We start from the raw sequence: 9,747 nt of genomic DNA on the forward strand, positions 1-9,747 counted from the left end.
GACCACTTCAGAGGACTGTCCAGAGGGTGTAGCAGAGACAGTGGAAGGTTTCCATGACTGCTGTGCTGTGGAACTAGTGTAGTTTCTCATGATGACCAGTGAATTTTGTTTTCCCCTTATGACCATGCAAAAGTCACTGAGCCCCTGGCATTTTGGTGGGAATTAAATGACTCAAATGGGCATTGAAGCTATTCTGTACTTCATGGGATTGGGCCCCATGTTTGGCATTTGCAAACCAAAGGTAAATAATGAAGTTTGCAGTATTGGCCCTGCTAGTTGACTCCATCTAGTTTCTTAAGGTATCTGTAAAAGATAAGAAAATATATCTGTAAGTAGCCTCCGACCAACTCTATACTCTGTTCTAATTGGCTAAGTAACCTATGAGAGCCACTGCAGTCTAGCTGTGAAATGTTTGTATAGTAGTTTTGAGTTGACTGGATCTGTTTTGTCTCTTAGGTTAATGCAAACAAGCCTGGAGGGAAACCTCATCAGGGCACAGGAACTTTCGCATATCATAGCAACTGTCAGCCAAAGTCTGCCTGGGCACTTGTTGGCCTGGGACTTTGTCAAAGAGAACTGGGAAAAGCTTATACGGAAGTAAGTTTGGTTTGGTCTTTAATTATTAATGTGAAGTGTTAAGTGCAGCATTTGTGTGCGTGCATTTTTTCAACTGCAAAATAATAGACTGAGCTAACTTTGAATAAAATTTTCAGAAGTTCCCAAGTCCCGTCCCCCCCACAAAGTGGTTTAGTTGCTTAATTCCCATTGTTGTTTGCACCCTTCCCCCTGGTTCAGAAAATATTAGCCTGTCCTTTATTAACGGGACAGTGATCTGAAACTATTAGTGATGCATGTATTCCTTCGTTCCATGGTGAATAATATCTTGCATCCACAGTGGTCTCTCAGCATGCTTTGAAACAGATTGAAAAATGTTTCATCCTTTTGGAGACACTGAAAGTTTTTGTGTGCATGTGTGTGTGTGTGTGTGTGGGGAACCGGTCTTCAGAAATATACTTGCTTTTCTGGGAGCATCACAGCTTGTTGCAAGTGTTACAACTTTAAGCTGTTTTCCCCCAAAAAACATTGTGTTACTATATGATAGAATAACTCAATGTGATGATCAGTATCAAAAAAATCACTTTTAAAAATTACTTAGTGGCTTTGTTTTGTTTTGTTTGAAAATTTTACCCTTTTGGTGCTTGAAGTCTTTTAAAAAAGCATGTGAAGTGCTCTTGCTTCATAAACTGGTTACCACAAGTTACTTTTACTTCCTTATTTTTTTCTTCCATATTTCAGGTTCCACTTGGGGTCATTTGCTATCCAGAATATAGTTACCGTGTCAACCTTTCAGTTTTCAACAGAGGCCCATCTACTTGAGGTTGGTGGTGTAAAGTACTATTTCCTAAATATTAGCTTCCCCCTCCAAAAAATTGTGTGCACTAGCGATTGATATGGTCATGTACATAGTGCATTTCACTATAGATTTAAAGGTCCTTTTCAATAGTGTAGAACTATTAGTATCCTTATTTGACACATGGGAAAATAGTCCCAGAGAAGTGACTTACCCAAGGTTACATAGAAAGTCTGTGGCAGTGCTAGGAATATAACCCAGCAATCCTGTCAGCGTGTTCCAATGGGCAAGGTACTCGAGAGACTATCGCCCATGTCAGAGGTAATTACTTGGCTCAGATTGTATGAACCTAGCAGGCTGCGACTTGATCGTGTCAGTAGGAGACTGAGCCAAAGGTGGCTTTGTTTTTCTGATTCCAGGACCGCTGACACTATCCAGGTCTATGGCGTATGATAGAGCAGCCTAAAGGTCACTGCATTTTACTTTGGCTGTCAGCAGCCCTAAAAGATAATTCTAGCAGTTGAGGATCAGCCAGTTGCTGAGGTGCCACAGCTGTCTCCCCCTTTTCCTTACCCACACCTTCTACTCCAGGGGCTTAGAAGGACAGAAGGTGGCATAGAAGCCACTACAGCTTCTACTGTAGACTGTCAACTTCTAGGGAAATGGCTAAAGGTTAAAATCTTTAAAGTTGCCCAAGTAAAAACGTGTGCAAATCTTACCTGTACACAGAATTTATTTTCTTATGCTTTAGCATTCACGTACTTCGTTGTGTCAGATGCCCCCGTGATAAGTTGATTTTCAGTGTACCAAAGATAGAATCATTTTTTAGGCAATTCCATTTGTCACAAGAACAGAATCCTTCTCCAGAAAGCTAGTTCATTTCTGAGTGCTGTATGATTACAACTTGATTGTGCTTTGAGTGAAAGGTAGAGATTCCACCAAATATACAGAATTTCTTGTTGAATTTTACTGAAGCTACACAGGCTATTGCTGCAGTTCCCATGAGCTGTAATCACTCTATTTGCAGCAACCCTCTTGTGTGATTTGCTAACTAGGTGAATGTGGATCATTTGGTACTTTGTGCTGGGCGTGGAGGATGGGCAGGTGGCACACTCTTAACTTGGAAACTGCCTACGTTTCTCAGCCTGAAATGTACATTTTCCTTACTCTGCAGGTTAAAACTTTCTTTGAGTCCAAGTCCGAGAAGATTTCTCAACTTCGCTGTGTCAAGGAGGCTATTGAGACAATTCAGCTGAATATTAAGTGGATGGAGAAGAACTTAGCGACACTGCAGCAATGGCTGTAGAGAACATAATGCCACAGAGAGTGTGTGTGTGTGTGTGTTAGCCATTAAGAAAGCTTGTGAACTGTTGCTTTTGCAAAAGCCAGGGTGAAGCCAGGCATCGCTGCAACATTGTTTGCACTATTAGGGGTTCTAGTTAGCTCAGGGCACATCTCACCTAAGTTTGTTTTTCTTTCGGCCATTTGTGGGCCAGATGTAGATGTTTATTTATTCTGGAACTGTGTTCATCTATAGACCAAACAGTTGCATAAATAACTAATAAGTACAGTAACTTTATATTTGAAACACCCTGTCATTTGAAAACCTGTCTTATCGTTCTCAACACTGGGTAAGTATTGAAAAAGAGAGCAACAAGGGAAAAAACTGCCATGAGAGATGCTTTTTCTTTGCAGAGCGCTGGCTAATCAGTGTTCTTTATGCAAAACTGTTGGTAGCTTCGGGTTTAGCTTTTGATGATCAAAGTGTTTTTTCTAGACGTTCTAAAAACATAAGAATATACAGCTATTATTATAATATGTATTTTTGTCTATTAAGTGGCCAGGTGCTACTGATATTATATGAAAGCCAAATAGCAAATATGAATGTTTTAGGGGGGGAGAGATTTTTAGAAGCATCTCAGTGACTTGGGAGCACATGTCCCACTGAAAGTCAGTGGGGCGTGTGCTCCTAACTCATTAGGCACTTTTAAGGGTCAAACTTTCAGTTGCCAGACTGAATTATTATTGTTTTGTTGATGTCTGAGCAAGAGCCCCTACCTTCCAAAAAAAAAAAAAAAGGCCATAGGAAGTTGCTCCAGACTAGTTCAGATGGTGAACTGACTCCTGATTGACTACTGATCCTTTTCACCATTCCTCTTTGCTGAGAGCCTGCATTTGGTACAGGTGTGTCAGACGTTTTGTTTGGGTCTTTATATTCTTCACTTAATTTTTCAGTATCACTAGTATAATTTGTGTACACCGCTTACTCTGTAATGCTTTCTAGGTGTAACACAGCAGTGGGGAACTTGTTGCATGATAGCATCCAAATACAGACAAAAACTATTGGGGACAAAGCCTAAAACTTATTCTGCGAACAAGTGCTCTAAAATCTGGCATGCTAGGCTAAAAGGCAAGATAGCCACAATACAATGTGCCTTTTTTCTAAAGCAATTCACATTTAAGGCCCTTTTTGAGGCCTGGTGTAAACACAGAGTTGTACCTCCTTAACTAAAGAGATGATTTTTATACCTGTTTAGTTAAAGTGGTGGGGAGAGAGAATGTGTAAATATTCTTATGCCTGTCTAAAGCTGGCTAACATCACATTAGTTTGCATCAGAAAACTTTCATGTACAGCCAAACTGATATAACAAGTTTTAAACCAATGTAAGAGAATCCAAACAAACAAATTGAATCAATTAATAAAATGGATTTAAGTTAAACCAGTGCAAATTTTGTGCAGAGACAAGCCCTGAGAAAAGTTTTCTTCAAAAGGTGGGGAGACTATTTTCAGTCATAATCAGCCTTGGCTTTGAATTTCTTACCATTTTAATACAGGCTCTGTTTAAAAAAATTTTATAACTTTCACCTGCAAATTGTGGCAGTAATTTGCATGAGATGTAGGTAGGTGATTAGTTAAAACTGCCTAGTGAAAATTATAGTATTTGTTGGCTTTTCATCAGTAGGTATGTACTAAATCATTTAAACTATGCAGTTTCATTTCCATATTTTGTGCTTCTCCAACTAAAGTTTGGAGAAAAATTTCCTCAAAATTTGCCAGTAGTTTACTTTAAAAATGAGTTCTGCAGTTCTAACCTTGAAAAAGAATGTTACTCCTCCTGGGTGTGCAAAACACCCTGTCAGCCAGTGGAAATGCATGCATTTTGTATGTACTGAAAGTGGATTTGTACACCTCCTCAGTAATTGAATTAGATGTTATCCTAATTCATTGAGTTCTTTAATCACTTGTATTAACTGCATTGTGCGGTGATGTGTCGTCCCCCCCACTCCCAGTTACTGTGTTTAGTTACATCTTTGTATATTTTTCTGTGTTTATACCATGTATTTTTTTCCTTTTTCCATTTCTCTGTTCTTTTTAAAAAATTTCCCCCTTGACAACAACAAAGGTGATGGATATCAAACTTTGTAGAGTGAGAACTAATAATAATTTCCTCAGTTCCAACTCTGGGATTTTAAGAATGTTCTACCATTGACCTTAAACATGTTACTGGTAATGTAATCTGTATTAGGAAATACCATGCACCTCCATTTTAGAGTGCAAAATATGGTAAAAACTGAAAAACAGAGTTTGGAAAATCATGGCTTTAAAAAACCAAACAACCAACCTAAGGTTTGTTTCATTTTGCCACTCAGTGCACTGAGTTTTTCACCTTTTTTTGCTATTTAAACATGATTCATGTTTTCAATATCACTTGTCCTTCTGTGGAGTTCATACTATGTACCTGGGAGCCAGCTTCTATTGATGTCAAGGAAAAGCTTCTCATTGAATTCAGTAAGAGTTGGATCAGGCCCTGATACTGAAGAGCACTAAGAACCCGCATCTCTTCCAGAGCTCAGTAGGAACTGAGGAGAATTGGTGCAGGGAACTATCAAGACACATGTCATGTTTTACATTAAATAAGTGGCTCTTACCAGTTCTTTTGTCTTCCAGTCAAAAGAAACACACACATTGCAAGAAAACACTTCTTGTTATGATTCCATAATAATTTACAAGCAAACGTTATGGAACAAGAGGCTGTGTAAGTCTTGGGCCATTATCTTTATTTTGTTTCTGAAGGAGAGACAAGTTCCACTGAAAAGCTACTAGACAAACACCAGTCACTTGGGGCCACGTCCCCCACTGTGAAATCAGTTTTGTTTAATGTTTATTTTAGTTGGAGTCTCTCAGTTTAGGTCCAGTGAAACACCTTAACTTGCCATCTTCGAAGCTTTTGTGCTACTGTAGTCTTGGTACTTTGCAGTGATTTCAGTTGTAAATTAATATTAACTTTGAAGTCTAAAAACCTAATTTGAAAGAAACCATGCATTACATATAGCTACGTATTTTGTGGGTTTTTTCCCTAACATTTCACATGTAAAATTAGCCTAACGGGGGGGAAAAATGTGCTAATGAATGAGGTTTTTTTAGCTTTATCCCTGGAAAACAGAGAAGTCTGCATGCTGATGCATCTTTGATTTTATTAAAATTGCAAATTCATTTAATGCTAAATCCTGCATTTACTTTATCATTCATGAGTTTTTGGCTTCTTAAATTTACTCCATAGTGTGGAAAGGATCAGGATGTGAGGAGAGAAGGAGCCTGAAATGGATCATATGTGACTGTTTAGAAATGATTGTAGCAATAGTCTCTGCCTTATGGATTATATTACAGTGACATGCAAGATCATATGCTAGCTGGAGATTGGAATAAAGGGAGGCCATGCTTTTTTCTAGTGGGACGGTAAAACTCCTGTTCCATATCTGTTTTTTTTTACTCTTTAGGCTAGAGGTGTTAGTGCAATTCATGTTCTACTGGAGGTCAACGATACTTTTGTTTCCCACACCGCTTTGAGTGGGGTAGCAATTTGTAGTATTCCAGAGGCTTTCATTTTTGTATACTAAACCACACACGATATTCCAGTTGCATTCCCAATCTTGTCCCCCTTCACATTAACAAAGTGACTCAAATTTTGTGAGAAACACTATAACTCAAATTCTCAGTCACCTATTTCAAGCTTTAGTTTGCTCTCTTGGATGTATTTCTCCTTCCCAGTCATTTCAGCTAATTTCTGCAAGCACATTCTCATCCTCCAAATGTTCACCTGCCTGCTGGTGGGAAAGCTGAAAACACCGGTCGCTAGAGCAGCCTTCCTCTGAGGCAAACTGTAGGGGCACTGTGCTAACGTATGTGGAAATTGGGGAGATTACAATTTTCCAAATTTGAATATGCACTGTGGATTCCTTCATACATTGAAAGTCACATATAGAATTGTACTTCAGCATTTACACAATCTGACATCTTTCAATAACGCACTACAAAAGCAAGGTTGCATGTGCTTCCGTAAGCAATGCTACATGTTGCAGTAGGCACTTCATCATTATTTATTTGAATCCACTCTAAATTTTAGTTTATCAAACCCTGCTTTCATAAAACACCTGCACCTTTTCTAGAATACTAGTGCATTGGCAATCTGAAGAGCTCACTTTAACTCTAGGAGTGGTATTCATTTTTTACCTGGCCAAAGAGATGGCTTTTGCCATAGGAATATTTACATTTCACCTGCTCACTGCATCTTGGAGCATTTGATGTTGGGCGTGCATTGTAAAAGTAATGCTTTAAGGAACATGGCAATGGCCTTCATTATGTTGGGTGTTTTTTTTTAGTGACCATATGCTGCAGGAAGTCTGACCCTTGAAGTGAATCCTGCTTTATGATTGTATATCTTTCACCTGTTCTATATTAGATGGAACATTCCTTTTCCAACTGATTGGCTCTCCTCTCTTCCCCCTCCTCATTCCCCGCCCTCTCTCGAAGATGTTATCTTTCATCGCACTCTGAAATTTAAAACAACGCTGCCTCATTAACCATACACTTTTGTATGCATTTCATGCATCGAGGCTTGTATATTGACTTTCTTTGTATATTTCTGAATCCGGTTTCATGTAGTTAATTCACTCCATCACATGGTAAATGTTCTCTCTCATTTGGCTAAACTGTATAGAAGAAAATGCTTGAGTAAACTTACTTTTACATTATTTTATTGTTTTTTTTTAATTAAGATGCTACTAAATGTTGGAAGATTTGGTTACTTTTTTTAATGAGGCATGGATTCACATAATTCCTGGAAAGTTTTAAACGGATGTAATTTACCACATTAAACTCTCAGGTCATATTGCTAAAGAATTTAAACCTCTAGTTTTTCTGTTGTTTAAACCTGCTTCTGAAGTAGAAATAGACTTTTATTCGTGATAACTTAGTTTTGATCAGTGAGAGGCAGACATCTTTTTTTGAGTTGATCATAGTGGCATTTAGCAAATTGCAGTAAAATATTAAGAAAAGGTAGGAGCTTGAATGGATTTAAATACATGAAAGTTTGGATTGAGTTATTAAAGATCAATAATATTTTCTATTCAACAAAGCAGGGAAATCGAGTATTCTGAGAGCAAATTGCATCAAACTACTGCTAAACTTGCAGTCAGACAAGAGCCCTATATTCCAGTCTTTATAAAGTTAAATAGCCCTGAAGAATGATACCTTTCAAATTATTTTGGAAAAGTTAAGTACTGTAAGGACTTGTAAAGGGAGAACACTTGTGTATTTCTAAAATACTTAAAATATAAGTACAATGTACAATCACATGTGTGAGCTTTGGGTGGTGAAATTCTAGGTTGTACAATACTTGCCTTTGGGGGAGGTTGGAAATCGTGTGTATGTGTATATATGTATAATGCATACACATGCAGATCTGTTTTATTTTACTTGTAAAGGGGGGGAAAGCTTATTTTCTTTATATTTCAGATAAACTTGTTTGCATATAACTGGCACTGATGAAAAGGCATGTATACAGCAAACACTGTTGCTTTTGTGAGATGAAAATAAAGTATTTAAATACAAATTGCTCTTTCTTTTTTGTAACAACTATACCTCATTTTAGTGTGTGGTTTTTGAATTGTTTTCCTAGATTTTAAAGCTGGAAGACAACACTGGATCATTTAGTATTACCACCTCACAGGCCATTACATTTCATCCTGTTACCCCAACCCAGTAACTTGTGATTTGACCAAAGCATATCTTCCAGAAAGGCATCCGGTTTTGATTCTCCATCTCTTGGAGTCTCCAAATCAATCACTTCTCTTGGTGATTTGTTCCAGTGCTTAATCTCCTTCTCTGTAGAAAAAATTATGCCTGATTTTCTAATTTGAATTTATCTGGCTTCAGCTTCCAGCCTTTGGTTCTTATTATGCCTGTCTCAGCTAGATTAAAGAGCCTTTCAGGATCCAGTATTTTATCCCCATGAAGGTACTTGTACCCCTTAATCAAGTCCCCTCTCAATCTTTTTGATGAACTAAACTGCACTTTCTCCAATTTTTGACATCCTTTTTAAAGTGTGGATACCAGAACTGGATGCAGCATTCCAGTATCAATCTCATCAATGCCATATATGTTGGCAAAAACACTTTCCTATTCACTACTTGCTATTCCCCTGCTTATACCTCCAAGGATCTGCTTAGTCCATAATGCTTAGCATCATAGTTGGAGCTCATGCTGAGTTGCTTGTCTGCTGTGATCCCTACATCCTTTTCTCAGTTAGTTTTCCACAATATAGCCCCTGCTATGCTATAGGTATGACTTGCAATCCTTGTTCCTAGATGTATAACTTTGCATGTGCCTGTATTGCATTTTGTTTGAAGGACTCAGCTTACTAAGTGATGTAGATCTTTCTGTATGGCTGCTGTCTCTTCCTCGATTATTTACCACTCCCACCAATCTTTGTCCTCTACAAAGTCTATCAGCAATGGTTTTAGATTTACTTCCAGATCATTGATGAAATTGTTGAATAGCATCAAGCCTAGTGCCAATCCCTTTAGAGACAAAGGGCATAGTCCACTCAATTAGCACCCAGACTCACCTGGCATGTTGCTTATCCCACACCCAGGCAGCATCAGTGGCAAAGGAAGCTGCATAGTCCTGGCTCAGGCACCACCAGCGTTCGCTCTCTCCCTCCAGTCCCCAGGTAATAGTGTAGGGAGCACAACTTGAACACTCTTCCAGTTTCTCTAATTTCCCCAGTATTCCAAGATTTATTAAAAAAATTAACAGTAGGCCAGAGATCTCCTCAGCCAACTCCTTTATGATTCTTGGGTGCAAGTTATCTGAGTCTGCTGATTTTAAAAATGTTGATCCCTAGTAGATGTTGTCTAATATCCTCAGTTACTAACAGTCTGGAAAGTACTTTATCATACTTGTGATGTAAGTACATCATCTTGCATCTTTCCAACTACAGAACAGAAATAGTTACTTTGAATGGTAACTAAACCAATTCTATTCACTAGATTGCCTAGTTTTCTAATGAAAAATTTGGGGAGAATTTGACTAGGTTCATTGGCTCAGTCAGCAG

At 38.3% G+C, this 9,747-nt stretch overlaps 1 protein-coding gene across 1 annotated transcript in view; it reads left to right on the forward strand.

Moving 5' to 3' along the window:
* Nucleotides 1–8,244, forward strand: part of LNPEP (leucyl and cystinyl aminopeptidase) — a 103,239-nt gene extending 94,995 nt beyond the window's left edge. The window contains exons 16-18 of the mRNA XM_073344573.1: nt 457–597; nt 1,297–1,378; nt 2,526–8,244. Of these exons, the coding sequence (XP_073200674.1) occupies nt 457–597; nt 1,297–1,378; nt 2,526–2,657 (355 nt within the window). The 3' untranslated portion in view covers nt 2,658–8,244. The remainder of the gene's footprint in view (nt 1–456; nt 598–1,296; nt 1,379–2,525) is intronic.
* The last annotated feature ends 1,503 nt before the right edge of the window (nt 8,245–9,747 follow it).

The sequence above is a fragment of the Lepidochelys kempii genome, chromosome 5, assembly GCF_965140265.1.
Source record: "Lepidochelys kempii isolate rLepKem1 chromosome 5, rLepKem1.hap2, whole genome shotgun sequence".
Taxonomy (NCBI): Eukaryota; Metazoa; Chordata; order Testudines; family Cheloniidae; genus Lepidochelys; species Lepidochelys kempii.